Source organism: Rattus rattus, chromosome 8 (genome assembly GCF_011064425.1).
Source record: "Rattus rattus isolate New Zealand chromosome 8, Rrattus_CSIRO_v1, whole genome shotgun sequence".
Lineage (NCBI taxonomy): Eukaryota > Metazoa > Chordata > Mammalia > Rodentia > Muridae > Rattus > Rattus rattus.
The window spans coordinates 97,349,226-97,368,705 of NC_046161.1; the positions used below are offsets into that span (position 1 = coordinate 97,349,226).

A 19,480-nucleotide genomic window follows, 5' to 3' on the forward strand; every position below is an offset into this window, starting at 1 on the left:
TCTGTCTCTCTCTCCCGCTCTGTCTCTCTCTCTCTGTCTCTCTCTCTCTCTCTCTCTCTCTACCTCTACCTCTCCCTCTCTCCCTCTCTCCCTCTCTCCCTGTCTCTCTCTCTCTCTCTGTGTCTCTCTCTCTCTCTCTCTCTCTCTCTCTGTGTGTCTCTCTGTCTCTCTCTCTGTCTGTCTGTCTCTCTCTGTCTCTGTCTCTCTCTGTGTCTCTCTCTCTGTGTCTCTCTGTCTCTCTCTCTCTCTCTCTCTCTCTCTCTCTCTCTCTCTCTCTCTGTGTCTCTCTGTCTCTCTCTGTCTCTCTCTCTCGCTCTGTCTCTCTCTCTCTGTCTCTCTCTGTCTGTCTCTGTCTCTCTCTCCAGTGAATGTACTGGGAGATGCAGGGGAATGTTTTTGTGCACTGTGTATTCAAATGTTGATCTCAGCACCCGGAGATCTGGGTACAGTCGGGCTTTGGTGTATTGCCTTTGTTCCAAAGCATCTCCTGACTCGGGATTTTGTAAATATTGTTCTCCACCACCTTCTGATTGGTTAAAATGAAGGCCTGGACAGCCTATAGTTGGGCAGGAGAGGAAAAGGCAAGACTACTGTCCCCTGAGAGAGGGAGAGGGTCTCAAATGGAATCCAGAGAGGCGCCATCTGGACACAAACGAAGAAGGAAGTGGCAGGGTGAGACCAAGATGGCAGGTCATGGGTCGCATGGCTGGGACATGGCTGGGAAGTGGCTGGGAAGTAGGCCAAGCCAGCAGCAGTGTATTTCTTCTGAGCTTACTGAAGATGATCCTCCAATCCTGGAAGCTTCAGAGCCATTTAATGCAACCGTTTAAAAAAGAGGCATGCTGCTCATCTCTGCCTTAGCTGCTGAAATTCGCGATTCTCAAGCCTACCTTCCAACCATTAGCACCCTCAACTCTTGTCTTGATGGAATTTTTTTCCCTAGGACCAGAGCCTGCTCTCCCCAAATGTAGGTCAGGCTAAAGCTCTTGGGAATTAATTCCTCTTAGGACCAGCCCCCACTCTTTCCTGGTGGGATATGGAGTAGAGCCCCCAGCTCCCTCATGTCTGAGTGCATAAGGTTCGAGTTCAAGTTCAACACTGACCACCAGAGCTCCTGGGCACAGACTCGCTGCACCCACAGGCAGAATCTGATAGCTGTCCTTTTGGGTCCCTTTCCCCTGTATCTAAGATCACTACTTCATTCTTGGGGTGTCCTGGGATCACCTCCCTGCAAACTCTTTGTAGGTTTTACTTCCAGGTAACCTTCAGTCTTGGGAGCTAAAATGGCATAGGTGTGGTGAGGAATTATGATGTTTCCCCAACTTAAGGGGTAAGAACAGGAAAGGCGAAGAAACTCCAAGTTCAAGGTCACACTTACCTTAGGTCCTCTCACACCCGGACAACCTTCCTCACCTCGAAGTCCAGGAAGACCCTGGGGGCCTCTTGGTCCCTGTGAAGAAAGACACAGGAAGATATTCGAGCAACTAACTCCATGCCCACTATGGTGGTTTGAGTATCCTTGGCTCATCATGGAGAGGGGACTATTAGAAGGCGTGGCCTTGTTGCAATGGGTGTGGGCTTTGACGGGTCCTAGTGCTCAGGCTCCACTCAGTGCAGAAAAAAAGCCTCTTCCTGGCTGCCTTCAGATCAAGATGTAGAACTCTCGGCTCCTTCTCCATCACCAAGTCTTCCTGATAACGCTATGCTCCCCATCGTGATGAGAATGGACTGAACCCTTGAAACTGTAAGCCAGCCCCAATTAAATGTTTTGTGTATAAGAGTTGCCTTGGTCACGGTGTCTCTTCACAGCATTGAGATCCTAACTAAGACACCCAACCAAAGCAATTCAAACCAGCAGTGATGTCCATCAAAGGGACCGGAACATAGTTTTACGCCTTCAGTCACCTGACCAGATGTGACTGACGGACAAGGTCCTCAGATCATAAATTCATCAACTGGCCAAGCTGAAGTCCCAAATAAGAAGCAAAACGACGGCTAGAAAGATGGCTCAGCAGTTAAGAGCACTGACAGCTCTTCCAAAGGTCCTGAGTTCGATTCCCAGCAACCACATGGTGGCTCACAACCATCTATAATGGAGACCCGATGTCCTCCTCTGGTGTGCCTGAAGACAGCGACAGTGTACTCACATACATGAAATAAATCTTAACAAAAAAAAAAAAAGAAGAAGAAGAAGCAAAACGATATGCTTATCCCTACAAAACTTCAGAATTCAAACCTTAGATCTGTCTTAATAGTCCCTTCAGGCAGCTCAAACCGTGGTCTCACAGAGAATGAATTGTTTAACATTTTGTTGTCAGTGACACCCTTTCTGTCCCTAAGGTCCCTGTTTGTCACCTCACCTAGGCAGCTTATTTTGTTGAGATCACCTAGGTGTCCCCTTATCCTTACAGTGTTTAGGGACGTCTACTTTGCATGCGTCTTACTTAGGTTTGTTTGTGAGTGAGTGAGTGAGTGAGTGAGTGAGTGAGTGACAGAGTCTTGCTATGTAGCCCAGGCTAACACTGAACTTGTGATCCTCCTGCTTCCAAGTACTGAGATTATAAATGCATGACACCAAGACTGGTAAATGTTTTCTAATTTTTTGAAGTTTATTATTATTGGTGTGTGTGTGTGTGTGTGTGTGTGTGTGTGTGTGTGTGTACATATGCATGTATGTGCACAGGTGTAAGGTACTACAGCGGACATGTGTAAGTCACAGGACACCTTGCAGGAGTTGGTTCTCTTTCCACTGTTGATTCTGGGGGTCAAGCTCGGGTTGTGGGGGCTTACCCAGTGAGGCATCTCACTAGCCAACTTCCTTCTTTAATACATCAGAATCACCTGCTGTGTTTTGAGTTTTGTGTCAGTCTAGCGTCTCAGCAGAGATGCCAGTCGCATGAAAGAAGATGCCACTCCTGAGGTGGGTCCTCCAACCTCAGTGTCTGGAGCCCCAAAAGGACTCAGCAGCCCAGCTGATACCCCAAACATAGAGAGACACCTGGCCTTTGAGCCCTTTTGGATTTTCTCACCCACAAGGTCAGTGAACATAACAAATTATTTTTCCTTTAATCCTGTACATGTCTGTGTGTCCATGTGTGTTCTGTGTGGGTGAAGCACATCTGTCCCGAAGCCTGGTATGTAAGGAAGAAGATTATGTAGGGAAAAAGACAACTTTGCCTTCTGCCTTGTTTAACATGGAGTTTCTTGATCTTAGCTTCATATGAACCCCTGGGACCTCAGGTGTGCACACTACAATATCTACCTTTGTATGAGTTCTGGGTTCCGGACTTAGGTTATCATGCCTGCACAGCAAGCACTTTACCCACTGGGCCATCTCCTCGGCCTCAGAACATTAGCTCACACCACTGAGTGGGAGAGCGCATCTGAGAGAGGTATGGTAACTGGAAGACTAAACTGTCTGTTCCTAGACATGTTCAACTCGAACATACAAATGTATGTTCACACCTCTGACAGCATTCCACCCACAAAGTGATCTCTGGCATTGAGCAGGAAAACTGGAGTATTTTTAGAAAAACAATATTCAGAGCTGTTCAGAGGACAACACACAGTGAAGTCATCTTCTCTTGTAAGAAATTGCATTAAACACAAAAGAAGGTTGGAGAGATGACTCAGTGGGCAGAAAGACCCTGATGAGCAAACCTGATCTGAGTGCCAGTTTTTTGTTTCTTTTTGTTTGTTTGTTTGTTTGTTTGTTTGTTTTCTGTTTTTTCTTTTGGTTTTTGTTTTTCCATCTTCAGTTGTCTCTGATGCAGCTTATACGAAGATAATTGTTGTTCTGTTAACAGAATACCACTGTGCAATTGCAAGAAAAAAATATTTGCAGTTGTTTTGTTGACATTCTGAATGCTTCTAAGTAAATACAATTTTTTTATTAAAAAAAAAAAGCCCAATGCTGTGGTGGGAATCTATGATCCCAGTACTCATGTAGCGAGACAAGAGGCAGAGACAGAATGTCTGGAGTCGTCCAAACCACTTGGCCTAGGTCTGCAATGCATAAGCAAAAGAGATCCTGCCTCACCAGCATGGACGAAGAACACATTCCTGAACGTGACCTCCATGCAACACATGCACCCGAGCGTGCACAAATACACACACACACACACGCACACACACACTGGCTAACACTGTTCTATCAACTACAGTAGTCCCAGACACAGTGATAACCAAGTTCTCAAAAGATGTCTGCTCCAAAGAGAAATGTGCTGCACATGGAAATAGCAGATGTGGAAGACAAAGTATATTTAAAAGATACATTGTAGATTCATATGTTATATCTTATGAACTGTGGTGACATTCAGGTATATTGAGTGAATGAAATGCATTATCAAAACAGGCTGCATCTGTTTGATCTTCCTTATAGTGCTACAATAAAACTTAAAACTCTAAATGCCCCTTATATTTCTAACTCTGTCATTGAAGTCGATAAAGCCATCTTGGCTATTATGATATTAGAAAAACTGAGAACAAACCTATTCCTACCCAACCAAGACCCGAGCGGTCGTGGTCTGAAATCCAAGAGCCCTGAATGAGCTGGATGGACTTTGCGCATATCTAATGTGGGCCCAGCGCACTGGCCCACCCCACACCTATAAAAAATAACATTTAAAGGATATTTTAAATGTCTTCAAAAATCAGGGAGTATATTTTTGCTAGTTCTAAATGAAATAGCGAAAACTCACTTCAGTGAGGCTGCACTTAATGAAAAAGGGGTGGGGATGGGCTGAGCGATTCTCCCAAAACTGCAGGGTAGATTGGTTTACACAAGTCCTGGCAGCTACGTGTTGCCTTTAATTTCTGCTTATCAGACAGTGTAGATGTTTAAAATAACAGGCAGAGGGGCAGGATGGATGGTTCAGCGGTTAGGATCACTGACTGTTCTTCCAGAGGACCTAGGTTCTGTTCCCAACGCCCACATGGCAGCTACAACTGCCTGTAACTCCAGTACCAGAGGATCTGACAGTCTTTTCTGGCTTCTGTGGATACCAGGGACAGATGTAGTGTACAGATACATCTGCAGGCAAAATACTTTTACACAAATAAAAATTTTAAAAAACAGGTAGAGAAAGAAAATGTCTACATTTGTATGTACAAAGGGTATTTTTCCCAATTACACTCCAGTGTTATTTTCTCCCCCCTCCTTCTTCCTCCCCCCTTCCCCTCCCCCCTTGGAGGAAACATCTTTATTTTAACTTATTTACTTTATACTACATCCCAATAACAGTGTCCCCTCCCTCCTTCCCTCGCAGTCCTTCCCTCGCCCGTTCCCCACATCCTCCTGCCTGCCTTTTTCCTCATAGATACCAATACCTTGGCATATCAAGAAGAACTAGGCAACCCAGTTAAGGAAAAGACAGGCAACAGAGTCATAGAAAAGCCCCTGGTCCAGCTGTTAGTCCCGCGTGAAGACCAAACTGCACATCTGTCACACGAGTGCAAAGAGCATAGGTCCATCCCATGATCGCTCTGTTTGGCAGTGCAGTCTCTGTGAGCAGCTGTGGGCCTCCATTGTCATCTTCTATTTTAACTCTCATTTTTCCCCAGAGTGAGGAGGAAGGAAAAGCTCCACAGGAAGCGGTCCCAGGCGAGCCGAGAGGCAGAAGTGGCTACGAAAGCCCAGCGGCCTCCTAAAAGTCGTGTGTGTGAAACAGTGCGCTTTCTGCACTGACACTTTTTGTTTTGTCAAATACGTTCAGGTTTCATACAGTGAGGTATTGTGCATATTAACACTTAGTGGGGTTTTTGTCATTAAGAAATAAGTAAACAAAAAACTCTCTCAGTTTTAACTTGGAGTAGGTATCAGGAAAATAAAACCCAAAGCTGGGAAAAACTGAGGGATAGAGTAACTTGCCTATGAACAAGGTCCTAGGTTCAATATACCACACACACACACACACACACACACACACACACACACACACACACACACACACACTCACATATATATATATATATAGATATATATATATATATATATATATATATATAGATATAGATATATATGATCCTCAGTTATTGTTAAGAACATAAAGACTGAAGGATGAGGGACACAGACAAGAAGCTATAAACTCAATTTTAAGTGAGTATGTTCTGGGCTCTAATACACAGCATGCCAGTCATAGTTAACACACAGTACTAGCTGCTCAAAATTCTCTAAGGAGGCTGCTCCGAGGCTGCTCCGAAATGTTCGCACCGCACACCAGAAAAAGTGCTGACTGTCACGTGGCCAACCTGCCAGTGGCCTCAACTGTATGTTGATCTCACAGCACGCACCTATATGAAAACGTCCAGCTTACACACCTCAGGGAACGCAGTGCCATCTGTCAATTAAATCTCAAAGTAGGAGAGTGTCTTGAGACCAGAAAGCTTGACAACCAGGGCTGTGCCTGCAAATCCTGGGGCGAAGTTCTTTAAAAGTCAACTGAAAACCCATGGAATTCATGTGTCTTCCTGGTGCTGTTGGGATGGGATGAAGATGGCCCACCACATCCCGCCCTCCTGCCTTATGGTTCTCTCTCTAACATACATTCTTGCCCACTGATAAACAAATGGTACATCTTTCTCTTGAAGCACATCTGGGGTTGGGGTGAGATAACCGGGGTTTTGTGCCAACCTTAAGTGGTTCACCGTAATTCCAGAACCTTTGATGCCACTCAAGCAAGAACTGACTGGCTGGGTTATATATTAAGGATGGACTTGGTCTCCCTTCAGCTCATCTTGCTGCACAAGTCATAATCACGGAGGCTTGATAACAGCGACAAATCTCCTTGGTGGTTTAGCCAATGGTTAACGAGTAAGAGAGGGGACAAGAGAGGAAGAGAGGCTGAGAATAGGGAAAGATTCAGTACTCACATGGTCTCCCTCTTCACCAGGATGGCCGGGGAGCCCGTCCAAACCTCTCTCTCCCTGAGAAAACAGGAAACTGAAATAGGTAACTCGGACTCTAGACTCTTCATCATTTCTCAAGTCTATGCAAAATAATTTAATTGCTACTATTGTCTCCCTACGTCCACGTGTTATTAAAAAAAATCTAGGAGCTACTGGAGGAAGTGCATGGAAATGGAGACCCTTGGCCTGTAGCACAGGGAGAATGGGAAGACTTGTGTCTACTCATCAGATTACTGCCGTGCGCACACAATTATTTTTAAGCCGTTCTATCGTGAAAACTCAAAGTGAGACCAGTTCCTAGTTTAAATTTTACAGGAGAAAAAAGCCTCATTCCTAAACGGGTCTTTGACTTTTAAAACAATCTGCAGGGTCTGGAGAGACGGTTCACAATTTCAGCAACCACACGGTGGTTCACAACCATCTATAATGGGATCTGATGCTCTCTTCTGTCTGGCATGCAGGTAGAGAACTCATATACATAAAATAAATAAATCTCAATAATAAAAAAAAAAACAAAACAATATGCCAAGCTCAGGCTTTGGATTACTCGTGAGAAAGGGTTTATTTCTGACTCTGTTTAGTCTTCTTTTTTTCAGTTTTAAGCTTAAAACCTGTATCATCCTAAGGAATGTCGGCTTGCCATTTAAAAGGTAGGTTTGTTTATTTGGCCTAAAATTCACCAATGAAATCAGTGAGGCGTGTTTTATTTGTCAATACAACCAAGCGCTCGGTTCCAACCAAGAAGGAAAGTCAGCCTTTTCTAACCTTCCAGATGTTAGCATTGGAGACTTGGTGATTCAGTTGGTCTGATGTTAAAGAACGTGAAAGAGAACCTAGCTTCAGCCTTCACAGGACTCGGGATGCAGCTCAGTTGGCAGGACGCTTGCCTGACATGAATGAAACCCTGGGTTCAAGGCCCAGCACGGCACAGACCAAGCATGGTGATGCTGCCGCTAACCCTGGTACTTGGGAACTGAAGCCGGGAGAATCAAAACATCAAGGTCATATTCAGCTACATAAGAAGGTCAAGACCTTAGCTCAAAAACAAAACAAAAATCAGTGCGTGTTCTGCACTGCTTCACATTGATCAGACGGCCCTGCAAACCCGCTGAGAACTCTTCCCGGCGGTTGAAGAGACGGCTCCCAGGTTAAGGGAGCAGACTGCCTTCGGTGACGATTCAAGTTCAGTTCCCAACACCCACAACGGATGGGATGAGACCGTCTCTTGCAGCCTCTGCAGGCACCAGCTCTTGTCTTCACACACCCATACATAGGCTCGGGGGCGCACATACAACTAATAAAAACGTTAAACCTTTAAAATTAAAAAAACAACCCTCCTTCCAGCCAGGGATGGTGGTGCACACCTGTGATTATCTTCAGCTCAAGGACACTTTAGCTGCCTGGAGAAGAGGGAACCTGGAGCCTGGCCAGCCCTGAATACCTGAGGAACATGTCCATGAGCTATTCCTTCCGTGTGCTAGGGACTAACTTTCCTGACAGAATTAACACAGATGAAAGCCAACCGCTGCGTGACACCAACGACTGTATCTTTTCTCAAAGTCAATGCTGTGAAAAGAATGTTAGGAGAGGGAAAAGGAATTTACTGTGAAGGAAGGAAGGAAGACAGGGAGGGAGGGAGGGAGGGAGGGAGGGAGGAAAGAAGGAAGGAAGGAAAACACTGAGGTCAGAAAAAGACTTTCTCAACGGTTAAAAGTGAGTAAACTGATAACCTGGGCTGGACTTAGTGCACATCTTTAAGCCCAGCACTTGGAAAAGAGAGGCAGGCAGATCTATGTGAGTTCAAGGCCAGCCTGGTACACAGGACAAGCTCTAAGCCAGACTACATAGTGAAACCCTTTCTCAAAAAAGAAAAGGAAGGGAGAAAAGGAAAGGAAAAAGAAAAAGAAAAATGAAATAAAAAACAAAGTAAGAACATATGACCTGAATTTGGTCCCTGGAGCCACATGGCAGAGAGACATGATTCAAAGATTGTCCTCCGACCTCCACATGAACACTGGAGCCTGCACGTGTGCACTTACACATGTGCACCAGTAAATAAATGTAATAACAAATTAAATTTAGAAAGTTAAGACGGAACATCTTATGGCAGAAAGAATAGACGATGGTGAAGTAACACAGGAGCCCAGCTTCCAAACATCTTTTCGTACTGTACAGTTTGAGGAGAGCGGTGTCCACTCTCAGAACTTCAGGGTCACGTAAAATAACAAGGCCCTCAATGGTTTGCTAGGACTGTGGGACTAGAAAGAAGGCTGTGAGGACAGAAGAGTGGGTGTGCATTGGGTACTGAGTGTCACCTCCCTCCCTCCCCCATCCTCACCCAGGAATTCTTACCTCCTTCCCGAGACTCCCAGGGTCACCTCTGACCCCATCGTCTCCATAACATTTGGCACACACGTAACAGCATGCCTTCTCCACAATTGTGTCCTGAAACACAGAACCTGTGTCACATATGGTGTTTCCTTCTGGGTCACATTACACACTAGACAGGCAACGTTCTCCCCCGACCCCCATCCCATCCTCTACAAGTTTTCAAAGTTGTCGTCCTCATCGTAAATGCCGTTGTCCTCATCATCGCCATCACATCATCGTCATCACGTATCGTCACAGCATCATCGCCGCCGCATCGTCATCGTCATCATCATCGCATCGTAAATGGCCATTGTCGCCATCATCGCCGCCGCCGCCGCCATCGTCACATCAGATCACCATCGTCATCATCATCATCGCCGTCGCCATCATCATCATCATCATCATTCATCATCATCATCGCCGTCATCATCGTCGCACATCATCGCCATCGTAAATCCGTTGTTGTCATCATTGTCGCCATCATCATTGTCCGTCATCATCGCCGTCGACATCATCGCCGTCATCGTCGTCATCATCGCCATCATCATCGCCATCGTCATCGCCATCGCCATCGTCCGCCATTGTCGTCCATCATCGCATCATCATCATTATCGCATCGTCATTGTCGCCATCATCGCCGCCATCATCATCGCCATCATCATCATCATCGTCATCATCATCATCATCGCCGTCATCATCATCATCGCCGCCATCATCATCGCCGTCATCGTCGCGCGTTGCATCATCATCATAAATCATCGTCATCGTCATCGCCATCGCCAGCCGCGTCATCATCATCGTCATCATCATCATCGTCATCATCGCCGTCATCCATCATCATCGTCGTCGCATCATCGCCGTCGACATCATCGCCATCGTCCATCAGCATCATCGCCATCATCGCCATCATCGCCGCCGTCATCATCATCGTCATCATCGTCGCCATCATCATCGCCGCCGCCATCATCGCCGTCGACATCATCGCCATCGCCATCGCCATCATCATCGCCATCGTCATCGCCGCTGCCGTCATCATCATTGTCGCCGCCATCGCCGTCATCAGGACCAAGTGAAGAGCAAAGCTTTGGAAGGGGACTCACGAGTTGCTTCAGTAAGACGCTTGGGAGGGATGTCAGGCCGGAGCTCAGAGGCTGCCTGTACGCAAACCCTCTGCCAAACTCCAGCTCCTGCAGCTCTTCTAACTTGTGTGCGCCTCCCAGGCCGATGACCAGGAGTCCGGAGAGCCCTTCAAAAGGTCAACAGTGAGGTTTACTACCCACCTTTAGAACCCATCTGTCTCTGTCTCTGCTCCAGTTGGTCACCCATGGTCCCACCACTGCCACATCCTCAGTCTGTCTCATCTCAAGCTGCATTTTTTTGTTAAAATCCAAACAAGTTCCCAGACCAGGTAGGGTGGCTTACATCTGCAGCCCCACAACATGCGAGCTGAGGCAAGCAGATCAGGAGTTCGAGGCCTGCTTGGGCTGCAGGAACGGTTTGAGCTGCTGAGACTCAACAGTTTGAGCTATATACAGTGAGACGCTCACAGGAGAAGGATGAGGAAGGGAGATGCGGGGAGGGGGAAGAAGAAAATACAATTAGCCTTCTTTTTCACCGCTGTTGGTGTTGTTTGGTTTGATTCAGTTGGTTTGCTTCATAGAGATTCTACTTATGTAGCCCTGGCTGGCCCAATGCTTTTTCAAAATAGCCCAGGCTAACCTCAAACTATCAAAGGTCATTCTCCCTTTCCTTCAAATGCCATTTTTTTTTTGGTTTGAGGTTTATTTATTTTTATTTTGTATGTATGAGTATCTGCCTGAATATATATGTACATGCACCACATATAGAACTCACGGAAGCCAGAGAAGGTGTCAGGACTCCCGGGACTGGGGTTCCAGATGGTTGTAAGCTGCCATGTGAGTGCCTGAAATTGAATCTGAGCCCCCTGGAAGAACAGCCAGTGCTCTTTACCACGGAGCCGGCTCTCCAGGCCCTGCAGTGCCTTTCTTGCACAGTTACATCCTTCTACACCCACCCCTGAAGGTGACTGGAAGTTTACTCTTGGAAATTATGTCAAGGTGACTGGTGAAATGGAAACCAAGTCACTTGTTGCCAAGTCTAACAACCTGAGTTCAATCCCCAGACCCACATGGTGAAAGAGAGCACTGATCCCACATGGGGTCCGCCTTTACACATGTGCCATGTGTGTGCTTCCATGTACATACATGCACATACGTGAATGAAAATGAGGACACGACTGCTCCAGGGTATGACTGAAGAGAAGGGATTAACTGTGGATATGAAGGAGAGAACAGCCAGCGGCATCCGGGAGGGTCCAGAATGAACCAGACCATGAGGGGAGAGAGAGAAGGAGAGAGAGGGAGAGAGAGGAGAGGGCAAGAGAGGAGCCAAGGACCAAGAGAGCACCAGAGGAACCAAGAACAGAACCAAGAAAGGAGAGGCCCAAACATGGGGCCGAGAATGGGTGGATTGTATAGGATTGTATAGGATTATATAAGATAGAGTAAGAATTAGAAGCTGGAGAAGGGAAGCCCAGTGCTGGGCAGGAGAGGGTTAGGGTAGGGTTGGTGTGAGAATTGTTGGGAGAAGGCACAGGTACTGAGTGAGATTTGCCCCAAGCTTCTTTGGGACCTGACAGTGTGCACACACATGAATACATGCAAGTAAACAAAAGTTAAAATGAATAAATAATGTCTAGGGGTGTGGATGTAGCATGATGATAGGACACCTGCATAATATACACATGATCTCCTCAATAGATAGATAGATAGATAGATAGATAGATAGATAGATAGATAGATAGATAGATTGATTGATTTGCAAAGGATTGTATAGGGCTGTATATATGTGTGTGTGTGTGTGTGTGTGTGTGTGTGTGAGAGTGTGTGTGTGTGTGTGTGTGAGAGAGAGAGAGAGAGAGAGGTACATATGTGTGTGTGTGTGTGTGTGTGTGTGTGTATCCCTGGTAAAGAAAAAAGGGAAGGACAATTGTGGTAATCATATGATTGCTTATAAATTTTCTGATCCCTTCTTGAGGATGCATGGTAAGATTACAGCTCTAAGTTTTAGATTTTGTTTTAATTTTATATGCATGAGTACTTTGCCTACATATATGTCTGTATACCAAACACATGCCAGGTGCCCTCAGAGGTCAGAAGAGGGATTTCTAGGATCCCCTAGAACTGGAGTTACAGGCAGTCGTGAGCCACCATGTGGTGCAGGGAGCCACGCCCAGATCCTCTGGGAAAGCAACAGTGCTCTTGACCACTCTTCCCAGACCTAGGACTTCACTTCTTGAGGAAAATTATAAGCTTCCGTGAGTCCGGATTCCTTACCTTGAAAGATGTGTTAAGTTCAAAGTGGTAGTGTTGCTCCAGCAAATAAGATGTGAACAAAAGTGACACACGTCACTCCCAGGAACAACTCTTAGGAACAGTGCACAATTCTGCCATTTCCCCAGACACACTGGTTAAAAAGTACCCAAGAGCCTGAGCAGTGAGCAGGGAGTGCATACTCTGACCACCTCGAGCCATGAGATCTGAGGGCTGTGCATTTGGACAGAACTTACCTATTAATGAAATAGACACTAAGAGCAGCTGAGTCTGCTCGCACAAGACCGGATGGACAGAAGTGTTTGAGAAATCCCACCAGGAATTGCCGTGTTTGTTGAATGTCATGACAAGTATTACTGTGGATATTTTGATCAGTAAACATCATCATATACACAGTTAGCTTTTTGCTATGAGCAAGCCACTGACAATCCTATACATACCCCACTTATGCCTTAAATATACATTCTTGGTAATTGCTAGGAGTGGAAGACGCCTCCACATCCCCAACTCACACAAAGGACACTGGGCCTCATATCAGCCCTCTGGAACCGTGCTCCACCCACTAGGGCAGTTGGTGTCCTGGAGTCTATCCCCACCTGAGGCATAAGGGGTCTCAGCCTAGGTAGGAGGGGCCAGTCCATTCAGGGCATGGGCCTACTTACCTCCGCTGCGAAGGAGCTCCGAGGTTCTCCTCAGCCTCCCTAGGTCTTCATCAAGTCCGTCTGTAAACACTAGAAGGACCTGCGGGAGCAGAGGTGAGGTGGTGAGAAAGTAAGAGAGGGAAGCAAAGAGAGCAGGAAGAATGGAGGAAACAAAAGAAAGAAGAAAAGAGAATGAAGAAGCATATGCTGTAAATTGCACAATTCCTTTTTATTTTTTACTTTGTTTATATGAATATATATTATAAATATATTTTATTGTCATTTATTTTATATTTTAATTTATATATAATTTCATATAAGTTATATATTTATATATAAACATATATAAGTATATATTATACATATATATGTATATATATTGGTTTTTCAAGACAGGCTTTCTCTGTGTCTGGCCATCCTGGAACTCACTCTATAGACCAGGTTGGCCTGAAACTCAGAGACCTGACTACCTCTGCCTAAGTGCTGGGATTAAAAGTGTGCACCACCACCATACTTGGCCACAATTCTTAAAATACAAGTGATTTTTTTTTTTTACTGTGCCCAGCCTTTTACTCTATTCCTTTCAAAGTACCCATTTGTTACTAAGTTACAAATCTATTTTCATTTTAACTTTCCTCACTCCCCTTCACCAGAGGGGAGTGGATTTTGAAACAGTCTAAACTATTCACCTAAAGCTACTTTACAAAAGTTGTCTCCTCCATCTCTAATCCATTCAAAAACTACCGAAGTGCCATTAACCAGAGGAGAGAAGGCAGGTAGGGGACATCGTGAATGGAGAAAAAAAAACTGAGTGTAAGTCTGATTTATACCATTTAGGGGGCAGTGGGAAGGCAGAGGAGGCTTCATGGGTGGGCTTGGGCTTGTTCAAGGTAATGATCAGAGAAATAACAGTTTAGCTCTGAATAGCTGTGAGTGAATATAAGAAACTAGGGAGTCGTACAGCATCTTCTAAATGTCTTAAGAATGAATAGTGTAGGTAGGTCGTGGTGGTGGCCCACCCCTTTAATTCCAGCACTGGTAAGGCAGAGGCAAGTGGAGCTCTGTGAGTTCAAGGTCAGCCTGGGCTACATAAAGAGACCCTGACTCAAACAAACAAGCAAAAGAAGGAATTAAGTCATAGAAGGATTTGGATAATTAACCAGGAGGCAGCTGGAAGACAGGGCTTTACTCTTTGGTCCCTCTTTGTTTAGCACAGAGGCTTAATAAAGACATCCCCAATGAATGGAAGTCACCTCTTGTCAGTACTGTTGGCTTCAGTTATAAAAGCTTTTTTATCCTACCCTGTCCCATAGCCTGGGTCCTAGGCATGTAGTACCTTTACGTTAGCAGAAGACGAGTGGATGGCAGTCTCTCCCAGGGACTTCAGAAAGTCTACATTCAGACGGTTGTTCGCAGAACCCTGTTGCACCAAGAACTTCTGGACTGTCTCATCGTTGTATTTCTCAAAGCCCGAGTCAAAGACAGGCCGGCTGCTGGATCCTGGAACCATGTAGCGGAACCTCGGCTCCATCTGGCCAGGAGCCTCACAGCTGATGTTAGAGAGCAAGGCCAGCTGTTGCAGCAGCCCCGGCAGAAACCTTCCAAGTTCCTGCTGAGCTCGCCCTGAAGAAGTTGAGGTATCAACTCCTACAGACAGATCCATGCTGCAGCCTTTGAAAATGGAAAAGCAAGATCAGTTGCCTACACCTGCAGAAGATGGTACCCGGGAAAGAATGCCCTACAGATAACTCCCAGAACTCCAAACTTCAATAATGGTGGGTTAAGTTTGGGGGGTTATTTGTTACATAGTAGAAGCTAACTGATACAAAGTACACACCACCATGCCTTTGTCCTTAGAGATCCTACTTCCTCTGCCTCAAGTCTCTTTCCCATGCAGCTGATTGACATATCCAAACCCTCACCCTCCTCCCAAGTGTTCCATTTTTAGCTGCACCTCCTCCTATCAAGCACTTAACATCCTGTGCATCTATTGAGGCTTTACTTAGTCTCCTCTTCTACTAAACAGGGGTTCCTTGAGAGTGGGAACCATGGCATCTACTCTCCCATGACCTAATCCATCACTGATGTCTGACAAGTATGGGGGCCTATAAATAAGTCTTGAGCCACCTTCGGCCCTGGGAATTTTCTTCCTCGTCTACCCGCCCATACATCAGCCATGTTTGGGTATGGGGGACACTAATAGAAAAGGTCAGAACTGAATGGTATCCTCTGTTTTCTGTTTCTTCTGCCTGAAAAACCGTAAGGCCCTCTGGAGAAACTAAATCTAGAATCCGAAGGCCCACTGGTATTTCAGGCTATAATTAGTGTATAATAAGCCCGTTTATGAAATTCCACCGAGAAGGCAAAATTGATGCTCACAGATAGCATCTAGTATAGAATGTAGATGAATGAATAACTCAGCAACCACAAAAGAGCTAGTACTATTAATTATTAATTACTCCAATGGGGCAGTACATAGTTAAAACTACTTCAGACAAGCTAGATATAGGGTCATTTCTTCCTCAAATCTTCATACATGAGGCTAGCAGGATGGCGAAGCAGGTAAAGATGCTTGCTGTCAATCAAGCCAGAGGACCTGAGTTCCAGGCCCTCATGATGGAAGGAGAACAAACTGCTGTGAGTTATCCTCTGACTATACACACACACACAAACACACACACACACACACACACACACACACACACCCATACACCACACATACACACACATACACCACACATACACACACACCACACATGCACACAACATACACACACACCACACATACACACACCATACACAACATACACACACACTCGCATACATACAACATATACTCACACTCACCACACCACACACACACACAACCATACACACACATACACATACACTCACATACATACAACATACACACTCACACTCACCACACCACACACACACACTCACACATACAACCATACACACACACACACACAACATACACACACACACACACGCATACACAAACAAACACATAAACAAACTCACAACACATATGCACACACACATTCACATACATACTCACAATTCATACACACACCACATACACCACACACATACTCACACATACATACACAACATACACATACACACACACCACACACACACATACACACACATACAACATACACACACACTCACACACATACTCACAACACACATATACACACCACGCACACACTCACACATACACACACATACACACAGACACATACATACAACATATACACTCACACTCACCACACCCCATACACACATTCACACACACACTCACACACACATACTCATACACTCACACACATTCACACACATACTCACAACACACATACACCACACACACATTCACACATACACACACACTCACACACACACTCATACACTCACATACATACTCACAACACATATACACCACATACATTCACACATACATGCACACTCACACTCTCACTCACACACTCACTCACACACTCACACTAAATGTTATTATTTAATCTTCATTCATTGGAATACTTGACTCAATTAGAAAAATTAAAACTACAGATTAGGGGATTTAATTTGGGGAGGAATAAGTATATAGTTGGCCCTTCACCTATAAAATATTTCCTCAGAATCTGAGATCCAGGGCTGGGCGTGAGAGCATCCTCCAGTAGCCTTGGTCTGACGCTAACACAGTGAAGAGTGTCCTTCAAGTTCACAAAATGGCAGTTTCACAGATATAAATGCCATTTCTATGTTAGACCCAATTTTACACAAGAGAGCTTTTCCTTTGTCAGTATGGTTATTATTGTGTTTCTGATTTACATCCCCCTAGAACTTTCTCAGCCGGCTTCATTCCATAATTAACAAAGGCCGTTTTCTTTCTTGTTAATGGAGAGGGTTGGATCTTGGCAGGCAATCTCCATGGTCTTTTTCAGCTTTGTGACTCTAGATTTCTGTAATTAATTAGTTCCTGGCTGTTATTAAAGGGCCTGGTCCAATCTCATCAAAAAGTTAGAAGAAAACGTGGAATGAGAAAGAATTCCAATCCAACTGAAAAAAAAAAAAAAAAACACAGAAAGAAAAGGTGGGTGTTGTTCACCTGCAAAGAAAGAAAATGCAGGACTTCCATACCTGAAGAATCTGAAATACAATGTATGAGGTATCCCAGTATCCTTGCTTTTGTGTTCTGCTTTGCAGTTTTGGGGTCTGTGTGGTTTGGTTTGGCCTGGTTTGTTCTGTTTGAGGCAAGCGTGCTTTACCCCGGAAATGCCCCTTAGCCTCCATCTTTGCAGTAACTGCCCTCATGTTTCTTTTAAATGACTTCCAAGTTCACTGGGCTACTGCAATGATCATCTCGAAGCAGCATAAGCAAAAACACTAATTTACTACTTCACAAAAAAACAGACTCTTCAAGCTTTAATAGGATACATGGAGAGTTAGCTTTCCTTCTAGGCTCCACCCACAGTTGCCAGGCAACAGCAAGATAGGCCTGGCTTACTGTAAGGGAGCTGTCTGCCCCCTCCTCTCTCTCTTACTGTCCTAACCTCTCTGACTCTCTTCACTTCCTGACTCCTTTCTCCCTCTCTCCCCTCCCCCGCTAAACTGAACTAAATGGGTCTCACACATGCATGCACACTTGCACACACATATACACATGCATGCACACATGCACACCCACACACATGTGCATTCAGGGATATTCGTTGGGAAGGAGAGTGGGTTCATCAGGAGTGGAGGGAGTGCAAGGGATGGTGGCATAAAAATGATTGCTATGCATTAGATACATGGATAAAATCTTCAAAGAGTAATTAGTCAATTAATGTTTAAAATGAAGACCCCTATCCTGACTTCACAGTCTTCATTTTAACACTGTCCCAGATGATTCCAACATGTTTAAGTTTTTAAGACTTTGTCATGCTATATTATACTGCATCAAAAGGTACAACAGTGGCCCAGCAAGGTGGTACACACACCTTCAATCCCAGCACTCAAGAGGCAGAGGCAGGTGGATCTCTGGAGATCAAGGCCACCCTGGTCTACATAGCACGTTCAGGGCCAGCCAGGGATGCATAAAGAAGCCCTGTCTCAAAAGATTAATAAAATAAAAGGCACCACACAGACTGTAGGACCATCTGCCTTGAGGATGAAGGTCACAGGTAGAGCATGTGCTTAGCATTCCTGAAGCATGGGGCGTGGGGAAGGTAATCTGTGGACCTGGGTTCAATTCCCACCTCTCACAGTAGTCTGTAACTCCAGTCCTAGTGGGAATCCAATGCCCTCTTCTGACCTCCACAAGCACTGCATACTTGTGGTCCACAGACATACATGCAAGCAAAACATACTCCCAAAATAAAAATAAACATTTGAAAAAATGAAAAGTTAGCTATTCTGGGGATTTGAGATGGAATATAATGGCAGAACAGTTTACCTGGAATACTGAAGCCCCTGGATTGAGTCCTCAAAGCTGCAGTGTAGGGGATATGAGTGTGAGTGTGTGCATGCGTGTGTGTGTGTATGTGTGTGTGTTTGTATGTGCATGCGATGTGTGTGCATGTGTCTATGTGTGTCTGTGTGTGCTTGTGTGTGTGTATCTGTGTGTGTGCATGTGTCTATGTGTGTATGTTAGTGTATGTGTGTGCCTGTCTGTGTATCTGTGTGTGTGTCTGTGTGTGCATGTGTCTGTGTATATGTGTATCTTTTTGTCTCTGTGTGTGTATTTGTATGTGTCTGTGTGTCTCTATATGTGTATTTGTGTACGTGTGTCTGTGAGTGTGTCTGTGAGTGTATCCATGTCTGTGTGTGTCCATGTGTATGTGTCTGTGTGTATAACTGCACATACGTGTATTAGCTGCTGTGATGACGGAAGTGTTTACTGTAGAGTCATCCATGGAGGTTGTTTTTCTATCTCTGTCACCTCCTGAAAGTCAAGTCTTAGGGAAAGAAGAGAAGAACAGGTCCAGGCTGTCAAGATGAGGTCAGACTGTCTTTGAACCTTGCCATCTCAGCAGGGGTTTTATTAAAAAAAAAAAAAAAAGACAGTGTGCTCTGCTTCATGAAAGCCTGTCTCAGTGAGGTGGCTCTCTGCTTGTTCCCTGTCAATAGTCACAAACCTTCAGGAAGCTGTGTGCACACATTCCTATCTGGATTTGTCCACACAACAAGGGGAGAGTGGTAAGAAATTGCAGTGACAGT

General features: G+C 45.1%; 1 protein-coding gene across 1 annotated transcript in view; it reads right to left on the minus strand.

Annotated features, from left to right (window-relative positions):
• LOC116906918 (collagen alpha-4(VI) chain-like) overlaps positions 1-19,480 on the minus strand; it is a 95,331-nt gene that overhangs the window by 58,861 nt on the left and 16,990 nt on the right. The window contains exons 7-12 of the mRNA XM_032909842.1: positions 14,607-14,941; positions 13,292-13,370; positions 10,377-10,522; positions 9,259-9,351; positions 6,871-6,924; positions 1,379-1,450 (exon numbers count right to left, since the gene is read on the minus strand). Coding sequence (XP_032765733.1) covers positions 1,379-1,450; positions 6,871-6,924; positions 9,259-9,351; positions 10,377-10,522; positions 13,292-13,370; positions 14,607-14,941 — 779 coding nt within the window. The remainder of the gene's footprint in view (positions 1-1,378; positions 1,451-6,870; positions 6,925-9,258; positions 9,352-10,376; positions 10,523-13,291; positions 13,371-14,606; positions 14,942-19,480) is intronic.